Source organism: Leptodactylus fuscus, chromosome 5, assembly GCF_031893055.1.
Source record: "Leptodactylus fuscus isolate aLepFus1 chromosome 5, aLepFus1.hap2, whole genome shotgun sequence".
NCBI classification, from domain to species: Eukaryota; Metazoa; Chordata; class Amphibia; order Anura; family Leptodactylidae; genus Leptodactylus; species Leptodactylus fuscus.
The window spans coordinates 65,305,244-65,324,266 of NC_134269.1; the positions used below are offsets into that span (position 1 = coordinate 65,305,244).

The following is a 19,023-nucleotide window of genomic DNA, read 5'->3' on the forward strand; positions in this document are numbered from 1 at the left end:
AGGTCATTGTTCTGTTGCAGAAATTTGGAAGTAATCAAACACATCACACTGAAAATGAAGTAGTAGCCAGCTAGTCTAACTAACTAAGATAGATAGTCAAGTCAAGACCATATACAGTATATCATAGCGCCCCTGCTGCTTCCTTATGTTAATGCTTATATTACAACTCCATAGTAAAACAGAATATATACATAAATATTCACAAGTTCAGCTCTATGTCATGGCTGCCATCTTTATATATGATGACTGGGACAATCCTTCTAAATGTGAATGACAATGCAAAATCTCCACAAGAGTATGGATATCTGGCATTGTAACCCATTGATCATTTCCATCCTGTGATTTTTTTTTTCTAGCCATTGCTTAGCAAGACAGTGCTTCTAAGGAATGATTTCTTAAAGGGGCTCTATCATTGGGAAAAGTCATTTTTAGCTAAGCACATACTTGCATAGTCTTTAGAAAGGCTATTTTACACCTACCTTTTGTATGTAAATTGCCTCAGTAGTATTTGACTAAGTCAATTTTTATTCATATGCTAATTGCCCCCCCCCCCCGTGTCTGCTACTCTCTATGTGTGTGAGAGCAAAGAGGCTGCTGTGTTGATGACTCATCTCCCTGCTCTCATACACAGAGAATAGCAGAGGGTGCACACAGACACTTCCAGTGTACAGAGGAAGCTAATTAGCACATGAATAAAACTGATGAATTCAAAAACTACTGAGGCGATTTACATACAAAAGGTAGGTGTGGAATAGCCTTTCTAAAGGCTATGCAATTACCGTATGTGCTTAGCTAAAAATGACTTTACTCAATGATAGATCCCCTTTAAAGCGTACCTCTAGTTATATAACTTTGTATAAATGAATTGTTCAGGTGAATTTAAGATTTTTTTTTTTTTACTACATCTTATTAAAGAAATATGTTTTTTTTCTCCACTTTTCAAGCAAAGTTACCTTCTACATATTAGCCAGTGTAGGAGACTACTAGAAAACATCATTTCTGCTGCTATACTCTGATACTTTGTACACTGCTAGTCTTGCAGAAAAGAGGTTATCAGTGCACAGAATGGGGCAATAAATCAATTAACTATCCAGAGTCCCCCCCTACTCCACCCTTCCATTCTCCTTAGAGGTCTGTGTATGAGGCTGGACACAGAGACCCCACCGTCAGACTGAACATAAGGAAGTTGAGAGCACCTTAAAGGGATTCTACCACTAAAACACATTTTTTTCTAGTTAACACGTCGGAATAGCCTTTAAAAAGGCTATTCGTCTCCTACCTGTGGAAGTGCTCTCCGCCGCGCCGTTCGTTCAAAATACCGGTTTGTACCGGTATGCTAATGAGTTCTCTCGCAGCGATGGGGGCGTCCCCATCGCAGGAGCAGCGATGGGGGCGTCCCCATTGCAGCTCGAAAACCGACCGCAGCGCCGCCTCTATGGTCTTCTGTATCCTCCCCTTGCTTCTTCAGCGTCTGTCGGACGCCTGCGCAGTATGCTCTGTTCGGTGAAGATTGCCGAACGTACTGCGCATGCGCGAAATTGCGGTGCCCGCACTATGGCTGGAACTGCAATTTCGCGCATGCTGAAGAAGCAAGGGGACAGACGCTGAAGAAGCAAGGGGAGGACACCGAAGACCAGAGAGGCGGCGCTGCGGTCGGTTTTCGAGCTGTAGTGGGGACGTCCCCATCGCTGCGAGAGAACTCATTAGCATACCGGTACAAACTGGTATTTTGAACGAACGGCGCGGCGGAGAGCACTTCCACAGGTAGAAGACGAATAGCCTTTTTAAAGGCTATTCCGACATGTTAACTAGAAAAAAATGTGTTTTAGTGGTAGAATCCCTTTAATAAGTGGTGAAGGAAATAGATCTCCTTACACTACAAAGTTTCTTATATATAAATGCACCAGTCATTTATAAAAGTTGTTTATAAGTGGAGGTACGCTTTAAGGAGTCATCTAAACTGAGTGTTTCCAAGAGGGTCCCTTTAAGTGGATACTGAAGTGAATGTTATTGAAACAGATCAGATTTGTTAACGTCACACTATGTCAGCACAATCAAATTATCCAAATCTACAATCCCACAGAAAAGATTTCTACCATGTCCTATTTCCGCAAGGTCAGACATAAACTGAGAATGTTGGAGGTCTGTGTGGCCTAATTTGCCAACTCTGTATTTTACATTGCTTGTGGGATTGCACATTTAAAGTTGGTTGTGCTTGTTATGACTGGGTAAAGTTCTGACAGGATATAATACCTTGGCCAAAGAGTTTGATGTTTCCATGACCTGCGATACTTCCCATGGTGTTATCTGTGGTTTTAGACAAAGCAGATCTTTCTGGGAGTGTCAGTCAGGGATTTTCTGTTGTAAAAGTTCCAGAAGGTTTTAGGACAATCTGAGTCTTCAGTGACTTTCACATGGCATGATACTGCTTCTGTATTTGTAAGTCTACACTGGCTCTTCTTCAACACATGGAAAACACATCTCTTAAAAGCTAAATGTCTTCAGATGGAAATGGAGACCCATTTGTAGACAGCAATTTAAGGGTTGTTGCCTTCATGAATACAAAGCAAGGTACCGGTCAGCTGGATGAGCTACCTTGGATGTAGCTCGAGGGAAAACCTGCTTCTCATTGATAAGATACAGCTGGTGTATGGAGACATTTTCAGGCAGTGCCCTATAGGAAAATTATACAAATGAGCACTCACTTAAAGGGGTCGTCCAGTTTCAGACCAATATTGAAAGACAAATGTTATTGCTTGTATAACGCAAATTCCTCATGGTTTTCTAGATCTCTGCTTGTTGCCATTTATACTTCCAGTGGATAAAAATCAGTCATATGATACAGTTTGATATACAGTCCATGGTCATATGCTATATAGTCCTTAGTCATGTGCTATACAGTCCATGGTCATGTGCTATACAGTCCATGGTCATGTGATATACAGTCCATGGTCATGTGATATACAGTCCTTAGTCATGTGCTATACAGTCCTTAGTCATGTGCTATACAGTCCATGGTCATGTGCTATACATTCCATGGTCATGTGATATACAGTCCATGATCATGTGCTATACAGTCCTTAGTCATGTGCTATACTGTCCTTAGTCATGTGCTATACAGTTCATGGTTATGTGCTATACAGTCCATGGTCATGTGCTATGCAGTCCTTAGTCATGTGCTATGCAGTCCTTAGTCATGTGCTATACTGTCCTTAGTCATGTGCTATACAGTTCATGGTCATGTGCTATACAGTCCATGGTCATGTGCTATGCAGTCCATGGTCATGTGCTATACAGTCCTTAGTCATGTGCTATACAGTCCATGGTCATGTGCTATACAGTCAATGGTTATGTGATATACAGTCCATGATCATGTGCTATACAGTCCTTAGTCATGTGCTATACAGTCCATGGTCATGTGATATACAGTCCATGATCATGTGCTATACAGTCACTGGTCATGTGATATACAGTCCATGATCATGTGCTATATAGTTCTTAGTCACGTGCTATACAGTCCATTGTCATGTGATATACAGTCCATGGTCATGTGCTATACAGCCCTTAGTCATGTGCTATACAGTCCATGGTCATGTGATATACAGTCCATGGTCATGTGCTATACAGTCACTGGTCATGTGATATACAGTCCATGATCATGTGCTATACAGTCCTTAGTCATGTGCTATACAGTTCTTAGTCATGTGTTATACAGTCAATGGTTATGTGATATACAGTCCATGATCATGTGCTATACAGTCCTTAGTCATGTGCTATACAGTCCTTAGTCATGTGCTATACAGTCCATGGTCATGTGATATACAGTCCATGGTCATGTGCTATGCAGTCACTGGTCATGTGATATACAGTCCATGATCATGTGCTATACAGTCCTTAGTCATGTGCTATACAGTCCATTCTCATGTGATATACAGTCCATGGTCATGTGCTATACAGTCCATGGTCATGTGATATACAGTCCATGGTCATGTGCTATACAGTCCTTAGTCATGTGCTATACAGCCCTTAGTCATGTGCTATACAGTTCTTAGTCATGTGCTATACAATCCATTGTCATGTGATGGTCACGCCTGTGCACATCTCGTTACCAGGATGTCTGATTAGTGAGTTGTGACTGTAACGAGCTGTGCACCTATGTGTTAATCACATGACCATGGACCTCATACAACTTGACTATGGACTGATTTTTATTCACTGGAAGTAAGCAGAATGAATGACAGCAAGCAGAAAATTATATATTACAAAATTGTATAACTTTTCATTATACAAACAATAACAGTTGTCTCTCATTATTGGTCTGAAAGTGGACAACCCCTTCAAAAGAAAAAAAAAGGCGTAGTAGCCAAACCAAATTTCCTCCAAAGGAAGAAGGGCCCATCTGTACTATTATGCTGAAGGGCAAGAACCCAAATCCAGCTGCCTGCATGTGAGTTCGTCTTTCTATAGGCGTTTCTGTTTTGGCTGGTATGAGATGGTTTTGTTTCCTTTGAAGGAGATCTAATTTGTGTCCTTTTATCTCCACTGTGCATTGCCTGTAAATATTGGTCAGTTTCTGCAACTGAAACCTGTCCCAAATACCTGATTGTGGCCTATGGAAATCCATAGACACGCTGGAGAAACAACTCCATTCAGATGTATGAAGTTGTTTTGTTTGCCCTGGAAACTATCATGTGAACATACTGTTTTAGCTTTTGGTCTGTCATTTAAAAACTGTTATCCCCCTTTTGGATCATCTGGATGAACATCGCATTATCCTAACAGCTGACTGCTATAGATATTTTCTTGTGATGCTCTTGCAATGGTGAGACTTGTAGTCCTTAAAGAGGACCACTCTGCCAGATATGTCTGCTTTAGTAAGCATTTGCATTCCCCCAAAAAATAACAATTCTAGAGCACCTCGTCTTAGAACTCTGCATTGTGCAGTTCTTCTGTTATTCCTCCTAAATATTTCTGAATAAATTGACAACTGGGTGCTACCACTCAAATAGGGGTGTCCAAACACAGTCTGACACTGCAGCACCCATTGGACAGTGCTAAATTGTGTAGACACCTCTAACTTAAATGAGTTATGAGAATGATGCCCCAGGATTGTTATACTATAAGTACAAGTACACATTAGATCAGACATGCCAGGAGAGGTGACAGCTCCTCTTTATAGGATGACTTGTTGTTTCCTTTACGTTCTCCCATTACAATTGTGCTATCATTTGGGACGGTTTCAGTCTCTAACAAGCAGGGAATGTGCAATCACGAGAATATGAACAGACTCAGGGCACTTCGCCTCTATGTTCATTGTCCACTCACATTGTGAACTCCATGTACAGAGAGAGACGAGGGCATCCAAGGACAAATAAAACGAAGCTCATACCATGCCAGAGGCTAATGCTTCACGGCTGCTTTCCCAATAGTCAAGAGAACAAGAGAATATGAGTGAACTTAAAACAATGTAGTTATGTCACATAATCTGAAGACTGTCCCATGGTTTTATCAGGTGCTTACTGACCTGGCAATGGGTGTGGAAGGGTACATAGTGGATATTCCATGTCTTTATTTAGACATCATTTTAATGCACATCACAAGGCTAATGCTGATGTGGACACACACTATTAGATTTTTCTAGAAAAAAGCTAGTTCCTATGGTGCCCCTCACTAAGATTTGTGTACCTGAAAAGTCAAGTTATAAGGTTTTAAAGAGGACTTTTCACCACTTTTGGGCACATGCAGTGTTATATACTGCCAGAAAGCCGACAGTGCGCTGTCGGCTTTCCCGATCTGTGCCCGGTGTAAAGAGCTTACGGTGCCGGTACCGTAGTGCTCTATGGTCAGAAGGGCGTTTCTGACCATTAGCCAGAGACGTCCTTCTGCCTCGCGGCGCCTATCGCGCTGTGGAGCGGGGAGGAACTCCCCCCTCCCTCCCTGATAATGCTCGTCTATGGACGAGCTGTGTAAGCAGAGGGGAGGGGGCGTTCCTCCCCGCTCCACAGCACAGCGCGATAGGCGCCGCGAGGCAGAAGGACGTCTCTGGCTAATGGTCAGAAACGCCCTTCTGACCATAGAGCACTACGGTACCGGCACCGTAAGCTCTTTACACCGGGCACAGATCGGGAAAGCCGACAGTGCGCTGAAATCAGCGCACTGTCGGCTTTCTGGCAGTATATAACACTGCATGTGCCCAAAAGTGGTGAAAGGTCCTCTTTAAAGTCTTATATTGACATATACAAATGTATCTTAACTAGCAATGGGGTGGGAGTAGCTTCATCTTGTCATGTAGTCATTGCGCAAAACTACACCCCTGCGACTAGTTAAGGTAAATTTGTATCATCCATTTTAAGGTTTTAAAACCTTCTAACTTGACTTTTCTGCAACAGAAAGCTTAGTGAGGGGACCATAGGAAAGGCTACTACTTGATGCTGCGCATAGTGGGACCAATTTAGGCTGAGGCCCCACATTGCAGAAACACAGCTTTTTTTTGTTGCAGATTTTGTCCCAGTTTTTGGGTCCATTCACACGGAGTAAAGTGGCGCTGATTCTGCAGTGATAACTCATGAGAGAATCAGCGCTGATAAAAAGACTCTCATTGAGTGCAATGGGTTCTGTCTTCAGCGCGGCACACATTGAGGTCAATGGGAGGCTTTTTAACCCATTGATTTCAATGTGTACCGCGTGGAAAATGGACCCTATTAAAGTCGACGGGAGACTGTTTTTCAGCACTGATTCTTTACTCGAGTTATTGTGGCAAAAACAGTGCCACAAAACTCCATGTGAATGCACCCTTAGGAAATCCGCTTTTGAAGAGCCTCATCTTTTGATCAGAGTTGAGAGCAGCTACAAAGAGCATCTTGAGCTTTGTGTAATACTTAAAGGGATTATCCAACTTCCAAAAAGTTATCTGCAAATCCATCCACTGCAGTGCTAAATACTCACTGTTCTCTTGTGCAGCCTTTGCTTGGCTTTATTTTTCTTGGTGCTCCATGTATTACTGGTATTTACATGCAGTGAATCTGTGAAAAAACTACATTTCCCATGATTCATCTTCCTGCTCTCCCTATCCCTTTCCTTCTCCACTCCACAATTGCAAGACGCACATACTGCCTGTGTACAAAGCTCCTCCCTGGGGTCTGTGTTGTGCCAGATTTCTTCTTCAGTCTGGATATCTAAATAGGTAATAAATCACAATCCGTATGAGTGACTTCAACAGCAAGGACGTCATGTGCTGCTGTGACATTTTGTTTGCAGGCTGAACTGCTCACAGGGAGCTTGTAAACAAAATGTCACAGATGTGGTCACATGATCTGAAAATAAATCAGATAAGTGTCCCGAATTTAAACAGGATATATATTGTTTTGTATTGATGCATCCTGTTATTAGGTCCATATTTTTAATAAAACTGGATAACCCTTTTTTACCCAGTCATGGTACTGCAGGAAAATCGGTCACTTACTGTTATGTTTCCACTCAGATTGTAGTTGATACATATAGGGGTCCCACAGCAGCTTACACAACGCCAGCAACCAGCTTAGTCTAGGTGTTAAAAAACCTTTTGTTTAGCTAACCGTAGTCTCATATTTGCACGGAGTAGTCACCGATTGCAGCAGTTGTGGTTATTAATCTGCTCTGGCTAATGGCCAATGAATGAATGAAGCTGTGTACTTTGGTTGGGCATACAGTATATAAAAGGGCTATCCAACTGAGGCACCCCTTAAAGCTGAGGCCAAACATTGCATAAACGCAGAATTTTTTGTTGCAGATTTTGCTGTGGTTTTTTGAGCCAATGTCAGGAGTGGATTTAGCAGGAAGGAGAAATATAAGAACTTACTTTATTTTTCCCATTCCTTTTGAAGCCACTCTTGGCTTTGGCAATGTGCAGCCTCAGCCTAAAACTTTATATTCAGTTGTCATTTCATTGTATGTCTTTCTCTCAAAGCTGGGTGATGATATCCAAGATGCCCATTGCCAATGAGCAGGAGAAAACCTTGTTCTCCATTATGGTAAATGGGCACAGTTTAATCACCCATAATTGGTAAAATTGGCAGTAACTACATAAGGCACATATAAAACCGCCATGGTTCTTCTTGACAACACAGATTCTGGTCTGTCTGTGTATAAGGTTTGCGTGTGAAGAAAACTGTATGGACAGCAGAGGGATGATATTCGTGTGGCGGCCGTGTCCTCTGTTTTATTAGAGGAATGGGTCCATGATAATACATGTGCATATGTGTGAGGGCGTAAGAAAATAATGTTCATGTGCATGGAGCCCTATATAGATAGCCATTCCTTGAATGGCCCAGAATAATACTATATTTTTCCTGTAGCCGCCACTGTATGAGAAATAAGTAGATAATGGGTACTTGGGGATTAGCTTGAAGGAACTGGTTGTATTGAGAAAACTCGTATTATTGACTATTAAACAGGACTGGATGAGAGCTGAGAGATTTTACTTGTCGTTAATACTTGTTTTTATAAGTGTTGTGTCATTCCTCTGTTATTCCTCCTAGAAATGTATGAATACATTGACAAATGGGTGTTACCAGTTTGGGGGGTGTCTCCACAAACTCTGGCACTATCCACTCAGTGCTGATAGTTTCACACACCCTTTTGAATGGGAAAAAAAACTATTTCCAGGAGGAATAACAGAGGAATGACACTATGCCAAGTTCAAAGACAAGTACACACAGATGTGGTCAACCCAGCTTTCCCCTACACATTAATAGCTAATTGTGTAGTACTCCATTTACTAATCATAAATATAAATAATGTTCAGGACTCCAGGAAAGCTGGGTGATTACCTTTAGGAAATATTAAGGCCGGGGCCCCAAGCACTCCAGTGACTCCAATTCCACTTTACAGGTCAGTACAGTTTTGTTCCTTTGTCACCTGACCTGTGTGCAGCTCAATCTCATTCAAGTGAATTAGGCAGAGCTGCAATATCAAGTAAAGCCACTATACAATGTACGAGCTTTGCTTGGTGAGGAGTGAAGCAGGTTCAGCACTCACCTGAAAGGTGTGGTCAATTCACTCATCTGATTGGTGGGGGCGCCAGGGATTTTAATGGTGGGCATCTTGGTTTTGTCAATCAGCATAAGGAACTGAGAACTTGCTGTCTGAATTCTCCCTTCGATCATCTGCTGTAATATTCAATGGTATATAATCTGCTATTGAACCCACCTCTGCTTGCTGTCTGAATTCTCCCTTCGATCATCTGCTGTAATATTCAATGGTATATAATCCTGTATTTCACCTCTGCCTGATTACTGAACTATATCCTAGCATTTCATCCAGGCTGTATATTTTTTGCACTTCCATGTCTTCTTATCTGCACTAGTGTCAGTCTTTTGATCTTCACTGATTTTATTGGTGTTTCTGGCCAAGTGTTTACTTGGATCCACACTGCCAGTCTCCTCATGTGTCACAGTTTGTAGATTAATTAGTTAACGACTTAAATTAGTGCTAGTCTGAAGCTGTGCTTTCCTATATAAGTAGATATAGCTTATGGGGTGCATCTCATATGCGGGGGCATCTCATCTGCAGCATGCATCTTAACCAAATTGCAGATTAACCAAAGTGCACTTATACATGGCACTTAAACAGGGCACGAAACAGGCTAACCATGGCAGAACACCAGGTAAATTTCAACCTAAAACAACAAGTTTTACCTCATGGTATCCTGTAGCTGCACTGTCTCTTACTATCTTAGCCATTGTCTTCCTGCAGATCTCTCCTCCATCTCTACCACCAGTACACACCATCCATATCAGTCCCTCTTTTCTTCCTTCTCCCATGTACAGCTCTCACACACTTTTGACACTCTTTAATCATCCCTTTATTTCTTTTAGCAGTGACACCAAACAGAAGCGCCCACATAAATCCCTGAACCACCTTCTGTCTCTGTCCATGTTACTCCTCCTCGCTGCTGGGGACATCTCTCCTAACCCCGGCCCTCCTTCCTTCACTAACTCTTCTTCCTGCACACATAGAAGGCCTACAAACCTCATCAATATTTACCGTGTTCCTTCCCCTCATCTCTCCCCTGTCTCCTTTAACTGCTCTCTCTGGAACGCCCGCTCAGTGTGTAACAAACTAGAATATATTAATGACTTATTCCTTAGTAAATCCCTCGGCCTGCTCGCCTTTACTGAAACTTGGATCCAGCAGGCAGACACTGCCTCCCCTGCTGCTCTGTGTCATGGTGGCCTACAATTCTCACATACCTCTAGGCCTGACAACAGGCAGGGTGGTGGGGTAGGATTACTGCTGTCACCGCAGTGCATTTTTCAGTCCATTCCCCCGGTCCCCTCACTCACATTCTCCTCATTTGAAGTCCATGCTATCAGACTTTTCCGGCCACTCTCCTTACGTGTAGCTGTGATCTACCGCCCACCTGGCTCACCCTACCAATTTTTGGACCACTTTGCTTCTTGGCTTCCCCACTTTTTATCCAGTGACATTCCTACCCTCATCATGGGTGACTTTAACATCCCTATTGCCCCCCCTCACTCCCCGGCTGCCTCACAGTTTCTCTCATTAACCACTTCTCTTGGTCTCTCACAATGTTCTTCTTCCGCCACACATATAGACGGTAACACGATTGATCTAGTCTTCCATCGACTCCTCACAGTCTCTAAATTTTCTAACTCTTCTCTGCCGCTTTCTGACCACAATCTTCTATCTCTCACCATCAGTGCTCTCTCCCCTTCACAAGACGCCCCTACCCATTACACATATAGGAACTTGCGTGCTATTGACACCCAGCACCTCTCAGATACTCTACAGTCCTCCCTGTCCCCTATCTCTTCAATCTCCTGTCCCAATCTGGCCACCAGTCACTATAATGATACCCTCAAAAATGCATTGGATGAGGTTGCTCCCCCCTCCACTCGTAAAGTCCCACATAGGAGGCATCAGCCCTGGCACACGCCACAGACACGATTTCTTCAGCGCTGCTCTAGGTGTGCCGAACGTCTATGGAGAAAATCACGCTCACCTGCAGATTTCCTCCACTTCAAGTTTATGCTTAAAACATATAGCTCTGCCCTTTACCTTGCCAAACAAGACTATTTCACCGCCCTCATCTCTTCTCTCTCCAGCAACCCTAAAAGGCTTTTTGAAACCTTTCACTCCTTACTCACACCCAAGGTGCAGACGCCATTCACAGACCTTAGTGCTGTTGACCTGGCCATGTATTTCCATGATAAAATTGATAAGATCCGTCAGGAAATTACTGCCCAAGCCCCAGGTGGCATTGACTCCCACACCTACGATAGTACTGATCCCCTCACCAGCCACACTTTAGACTGTCCATTCTCATCTTTTGAACCTGTCACAGAAGAGGAAGTTTCCCAGCTACTTTCTTCATCTCGCCCCACAACCTGCAGTAGTGACCCCTTCCCCTCACACCTTCTCCAATCTCTGTCCCCTGCTGTCACTACTTACCTTACTAAAATATTTAACCTCTCTCTCTCTTCTGGAATCTTCCCATCCTCCTTCAAGCATGCTGTTATAATCCCGCTACTGAAAAAACCCTCCCTGGACCCATCCTGTGCTGCTAACTATCGACCCGTCTCTAACCTCCCCTTCATCTCTAAACTTTTGGAACGCCTGGTTTATTCTCGGTTAATCCGTTATCTCTCTGCTAACTCTCTGCTTGACCCCTTACAATCTGGTTTCCGCGCTCTGCACTCTACTGAAACAGCTCTCACAAAAGTCTCTAATGATCTACTAAAGGCTAAATCCAATGGTGACTTCTCTCTTCTTATTCTTCTGGACCTCTCTGCAGCTTTTGACACTGTTGACCATCATCTCCTCCTCACTATGCTCCGCTCAGTTGGCCTCAATGACACTGCGCTCTCCTGGTTCTCCTCTTATCTCTCTGGCCGCACTTTCAGTGTATCATTTGCGGGCTCTGTTTCCTCTCCTCTTTCCCTTGCTGTTGGGGTTCCTCAGGGCTCGGTCCTCGGCCCCCTGCTCTTTTCTCTCTACACAGCCCCCATTGGACAAACCATCGCCAGATTTGGCTTCAGGTACCATCTTTATGCTGATGACACCCAATTATACACATCTTCCTGTGACATCACCCCTGCACTCATTCAGAACACCAGTGACTGTCTCTCTGCTGTCTCTAATATCATGTCCTCGCTCTATCTGAAACTAAATCTCTCTAAGACTGAACTACTACTGTTTCCACCATCTAACAGATCTGTCCCTGATATATCCATTGCAGTCTCAGGCCTTACTATAACTCCTAGGCAGCATGCCCGCTGCCTTGGGGTCATATTTGACGCAGACCTTTCCTTCACCCCTCATATTGAATCACTCGCACGTTCATGTCACCTCCACCTCAAAAACATCTCCAGAATACGCCCTTTCCTTACCAGAGATACACTAAAGACACTTATTGTCTCTCTGATTCATTCTCGCCTTGACTACTGTAATTCCTTACTAATCGGTCTTCCCCTCACTAAACTCTCCCCTCTACAATCTATTCTGAATGCAGCGGCCAGGCTCATCTATCAGGCTAGACGCTACAGCGATGCCTCCGGTCTGTGCCAGTCGCTACATTGGCTGCCTATTCATTATAGAATAAAATATAAAGTTATTACTCTCATCCACAAGGCTCTCCATAATGCCACACCTCCCTACATTTCTTCCCTCATCTCTGTCTACCGCCCAACCCGTGCTCTCCGCTCACTCAATGACCTAACACTTACATCCTCTATTATCAGAACCTCCCATGCTCGTATACAAGACTTCTCCCGAGCTGCACCACTTCTCTGGAATGCTCTACCCCGGACAATCAGATTAACTCCCAACTTCTACAGTTTCAAACGCAAACTAAAGACGCATCTTTTCAGACAAGCCTATCACAATTCCTAATGCACAAAATTGTCTGAACACTGTATAAGCAATGCCGCCCCTGCTACCTCTTGTGTCACCCTCTCTACCTCATAGATTGTAAGCTCTTTTGAGCAGGGCCCTCAGTCCCATTGTGTGAAATGACGTTCTTTGTTATGTATGTCTGTATCTGAACCCTATAAATTGTACAGCGCTGCGGAGTATGTTGGCGCTATATAAATAAAATGTATTATTATTAGATTTTGGCCCAGGTTTGGTAATATTAAAGATGTTGTCCTGGATTTTTTATTATCTTGTGGCCTATTCTTAGAATAGACCATAAATATCTGAGGGTGGGGGACCAACAGCTACCTCCTATACAAATGAGCTGTTCTGTGATAGTTCTGGTCTGTGTACTATACAGTGCATGGAGCCAAAAACTGTTGCCTCATTGCCCTACATAGTGGCCGGACGCTGGTATTGCAGCTCAATGTTCATTGAGGTGAACGGGAGCTGAGCTGCAGTACTGACACCCAGCCACTATACGGGGCACAGAGCCAACTGCTTCTGGCTCTGAGCACTGTATAGTACAGTCCAGCTGATCTGTACTGGGGCTGGCTGTCAGCCCCATCAATCAGCAAAAATTCCCCTTTAAGGGAACTGGTACCAGAACATTAACCCTGAAGCTTGTATTTCCCTATATTTTCTGTGCCGTTTAATGTTGTCTATTGTTCCTTGACACCAGTGGTCTATTGTCATATTCCTGGCAGGAAACTGAGAGTAATGGTACTTTGTCTGACGTATCTCCTGTTCTGAGGACTGCCAGGGACATTTCCATACCTTCTGTCAATATGACCATCTCTATCTATAAGCTGTGAAACTGATATATTACTTCCATAATCGTCATAAACATCTGGGATATATTCATGACAATGCCTTGTCCGTAAATCTGATGTTTGTTCACGCTGGAAATTTACAGAGTTGCTGATAAATGTTTTATTCTTCTTTTGCAATGTAAATGAGTTACTTATGAAAACTTCTCTTCTATGTGTATCTGTGGGCAGCGGAGCATCCTGCCTCTAGTTTACGTAACGCTTTCACAATAAAACGTGAATGTAGTAAACAGCAGTATGACACAATAGTGATCTTTTAGGAATGTTAGAACCTCTGGAGTCAGAAAAGTGGCATTGCTTCATACTGGCTTCTCATACATTAATAAGTAAGACTGGCAGTGCCAATGTGACATGTGCCCTAATAAATATCACAGCTTGTAAAAGTGTATCTATAAATGTTCATAAATGTGGAGTTGTGGATTATTACTTAACTCTTTGCGCTTTATAATACATTACATTAGTCCGGGGCCGCACATAGCATAAACACAGCAGCAAAAAACGTGGCGTTTTACAGTAACTGAAAAGTGAATGGGATTCTGGGTAATCCATCCACACACTACAGAAAAACTCCCCATAAGAAAGGCTACAATTTCATAAATTGTTGCGTTATAGGAAATCACAGCATGTCAATTATACCTAATGAAATGCTGGTGGTGGCGTTTTCCCTATAGGAATAATGGAAGCAGAAAGTCCGCATGGGAAAAGTTTGCAGACATTCTGTAAAAAGTGCTGTGGAAAGGAACCATAATGTGCTTCCACAGTAGCACTTTTTGGCTTGGGGCCTTACCCTAAAATCTCAAACATTGATGGGTTTATATGTACCAACTTTTGAGAAGGATCACTGGGGAAGAAAACAAAGCATAAACTGGTACAGGAGAGTTTATGGGGCACCCCCAAAATGTGCTGGCTCTTCTGAGAGTCTTAGAGATCTCCCCTTCTACTCTCCAATACTTGTACATAAACTCCAGGAGAGTTGCGCTACATTTGCATCTGTCCTATCTGTTCTTATAGTCCATGAGAGGATCAGAAACGGATCAGGGAAATAACGGACATGAACAGATTGTGATGGATCCCAATGGGATCCGTAGGGTGTCCATTACTGAAATCACTGACTTGAAGGACTTTATCGCCTGGCGATTTTTGATGGAAACTACAATGGAGACGCTGACGCTGATGTAAACGTAGCTTTAGCAAGTATGCGGTGTTTAGTGGAAGCTTCATATGTTTACTTTCAGCCCTATTCTACTTATAATATAGAATTTGTTATACATAGTTATAAACTCAGCTCTGCTACATCTGGCAAAAATCAGCTTTGCTATTTTTGTTTCTGGAGGATATGTATTCCAGAAAAAGTACAGATTGTGGAGTCAGACACTTTATATATGGACACCCTGTCACTTATCTCATTCAATAGCTGTGCAGTCAGCCTTTTACCTACATGAAATGGCTGATAACAGGGATCAATAGACTCTGCAAATGGAGATGATTACATAAGACCAAGGCAAAGTCCCTTTTATTGCTTAGGTGCTTTCTTTATCATATCCTATTGTGTCAGCATTGTGTTCCCATAATGTCCTAGCATGGAGTCATGAACTTGTAGTACTGTAGCATTTGTATGACCGGGGGCAGCCAGCAGATCGCTGGCCCTTCCCCAGGACTTGTGTCACTTGTAGTTCTCCACCAGGCTGAGCCCATGCTTATATCCATCACCATACCTGCAGCCTGAGCAGACTGGCTCTATGCAGCAACAAGTGGACGGCAGATTCCTTTAATGCTGGTATGTGCAGCATGTGCTGGCGTCACCGCAGGGAGGAGGAGACGAGTGTGCACTCAGACTTGACTGCTGCTGAGGTTACAGCTTGAGGGTTACCGGAGACACAGCAAAGTGTACAGAGGGAGGGCAAGACAGAAAGGGGGGGACATGAAACGGAGGGATAGATTGAAACACAAGAGGAGGGATGGAGATAGAGGAAAGGTGGTAACATAAGAGACAGAGGGAGGGGAGCCCTCAGCACCACACACTATATATAAGAAAGAAGTTACCATCCCCAGCAGCATACACAGCAGAGCTGAGGACCAGGACTAGCAGAGATCTCTAGCAATACCCTACACCATCTATAGGTGAGGCTGCCTGCACACTACACTCCAGGTATTCATACTAATGGAACGTTTTCTTGGTTTTTTTGGATATTGCTAATTATTTGTTACTTTGTTGCATTGAATGTATAAGATAAAACAAACATCTTAACAAGCAAGTGCACAGTTGTGGCAGAGGTTCCTATAGCAGGTGCAGGATTTTCAGGCAAGGTTTCTAGTCTTATGTGACTTGGCTTCCTCTACATAGCACTTTTTGGTTATTTGCATACATCACTTATCTATTTGGTTTATTTCACGTCCGAGCTTCCTGGGTGACTGTGGAGCTGCCCAGGAGGATAGCCATATATACAGAGAACACAACAGAAAGCAACAGGTGGGTGGACTGAGCTGCTCTCTCTTGGCTGATCTCCTCCTGCTCTGTGCAAGCTGCTCTATGTCCATTCAGCTAAACTGTCTGTGTGTTTCTTCCAAATCTTCACTTTCATCCCCTATGTCATCTGCTATCCAGCATGCATCTATAATCTGTCCTCCATGTCAGCAATGTGGCATTGTTGTAAGTGTGCTAAGTATGATATAAGACTGTATTGCAGACAGGTGTCCTGATAAGAAGCCTTATCTCATCCCTTGGCACCCTGGCCATGATGGACGAAGGTCAGCAGTTATAGGACATGGTGTTGCCCTAAGGCTTGAATCTTCGGCCACCTTTCACTCATTGCTAATTCAGGATGGAGGTAAATAATGATGTAAGGGGTCATGATCTATATTGTGGGAAGATCAGGGTGGTTTTACTGAATATGTACTTTTAGTGGGCACTGTAACCCTATAAAATGTCCTTGTACTGTAAGGTATCTGTCCTTCAACTCTTTGGCATGTAGTGACTCATTTATGTGCAATAATGTTGGCACTTTTGGCATTTGCGGTTGACTTCTATTGAATTACACTTGTCTTAACTGTCTATTGTTGGCAAAGCTTGAGATGGACTTTTGCCAGAATACATTTCTACAGACTTTAATCTCTTGTCAAATGTTAAATTAAACACAATTTGTATGTTCATAGCAAATGAATGGACAGAACAAACAACATGTAAGAGGATGTCAAATAATTGGTATCCTGATGACTGTCCTGTAGGCATTATCCAGTTTTATGGCACTGATTTTTGTGTTTCAGGGTCTTTAGTCTTTGCAGATGACCAGATACCAATAACTCTAAGAACTCAGTATATCTTAATTAGAAATGGTGGGTCTCTACACATTGGGTCAGCCCAGTGTCCCTATAGCTCTGATGCAACCATATCTCTTTATGGAAAGTCCACCGAGGGAGACGACATAGGTGACTTTGGAAAGAAATTTATTGGTGTAGATAATGGAGGAACTTTGGAAATACATGGAAGAAGACCTTTATCTTGGACACAGCTAGATGCAACTCTGCATCCTGGTGGCCTCCCTTATGGATCATACAAATGGGAGAAACACTGGGGAAGCCGGGGTATCAATATAAGGATTATTGATCCAGAGAATGGTCGTGTCGAAGCTGCTGAAAGATTTGATACCCACATGTTTTTGGAAGAGGGAAGGAGACTGGAAGAATTCTTATCTATGCAAAGTCCTGGTAAGGTGGTGGCTGCTGCGGTAGGAGACTCGGCTGCAAAGAGTTTAAGTCCAGATGTGAGAAAATACTTGAGAGAAGTTCTAAGCAGCAGATACATCTATCATCTGGGCTACAGGTAACCTTATATATGGAAAATGTTATACTATAAATGCATGTTACTTGAGTTTCTGTCTATAATGTCATGCCTTGTCAGTAGGCCTAATCCATTTCTGAATAACTGTATCTAAGCTAGATCTCCAGTTTATATAACCTACAAGTTTCAGCAAACTAAGGTTTAAAAATAACTGGAGGTGAACTAATCAACTAGGTATGGTGGGTTGGAAAAGGTATCATCTGACTAAGACTGAGTTTATTCTTACATTTAATACCAGTCAGACTAATATTAATAATGGAATAGTTAATGTGATTTAGGCGTGGTTCACACATCTTTTTTGTAAAGGATCAGTTTTTAATGGACCAGAGTAGGAGTTTAACAGATCCTATCAAATTCTACTACCTATAACTGGACCTGAATCTTACTAAGTGAAGCCTACTGATCATACAAACATCTTAGGCTTGGTTCACATCTGCACATGGGTTTCCATTCGGGGGTCTGCTTGGGGACCCCCTGAATGGAAACCTAATACACATAAAAAAATGGTTACTTTAGGAAACCCACGGACCGCATAGACTATAATGGGGTCCGCGTGGTTTCCGTTTGGTTTTCGCTCAAGAAAGGAGAAAAATGTGGAGAGAAACGTGCTGCTTACAGCACTTTTCTCTCTGCATTTTTCATGTGGAGAGGGGAATGGAATCCTAGTAGGGAGTGGCAAGCGCAGATGTGAACCGAGCGTCACTTAAATCAACGGGGATAATAATGTAAAAGTATCTATATATATTGTAAATATGAATGTGCAACATTGTAAATGACATATCTAAAAGGGAAAATCATGTCTAAGGATTAGCGATAATAAATGTAATATTTTAGATTAGTGTTAGCCTATTTAATTAAAAATTTATATGAAATGTGTATGTGTAACTGGCCAGCCATTCTACAACTCCATAGGGTGAATAAGCATTCAGAAATGTGTTAAATAATGATCCCAGCCCAATACATCACTTTGGATATACAGTACTGTACCATCAAAGTGGATGTATTGTGCCAACATCTAGATACAGATATCATACTACCACTTTCCCTATATTGCCTCGGGAGCATTGGCATCATTGATATGCATCTTCTTGACTACCATTTGCTTGGTGGCGCTTTTCATATAGCCCAAACCTGTATGAGAAAGGATGCCAAGGCTGCATATACATATAGCCATGTTATCTAAAGTGACTGCTACTGTAAATATACTAGATACATATACTATATATACTAGACACTGCATAACTGACCAGGTTCATATCTTGAAATATGCAATTTTTTATGATGTGTACTATAGGGAACATGCCTGGAGGAATTATTAGGTTGTCTATTTATCATCATGTCTAAACATAGGCTTAATGAACAGTGTTCCTCGGCTGAAGCATTTCCTATAAGTGCTTGTGTGTCTGCTGGAAACTAATAGCTTGTCTAGAAGTTCTCAAGCAG

General features: G+C 42.6%; 2 protein-coding genes across 3 annotated transcripts in view; both read left to right on the forward strand.

Annotated features, from left to right (window-relative positions):
• Positions 1 to 19,023, forward strand: part of LOC142202921 (cell surface hyaluronidase CEMIP2-like) — a 74,742-nt gene that overhangs the window by 31,231 nt on the left and 24,488 nt on the right. Inside the window, exons 4-5 of the mRNA XM_075273308.1 lie at positions 16,430 to 16,570; positions 17,007 to 17,562. Coding sequence (XP_075129409.1) covers positions 16,430 to 16,570; positions 17,007 to 17,562 — 697 coding nt within the window. The remainder of the gene's footprint in view (positions 1 to 16,429; positions 16,571 to 17,006; positions 17,563 to 19,023) is intronic.
• Positions 15,595 to 19,023, forward strand: part of CEMIP (cell migration inducing hyaluronidase 1) — an 88,853-nt gene continuing 85,424 nt past the window's right edge. Inside the window, exon 1 of one of the 2 annotated variants that reach the window (XM_075273302.1) lies at positions 15,595 to 15,891. The gene's annotated coding sequence lies outside the window, so the exon portion shown is untranslated. The remainder of the gene's footprint in view (positions 15,892 to 19,023) is intronic. The other variant, XM_075273303.1, reaches the window with a different exon arrangement.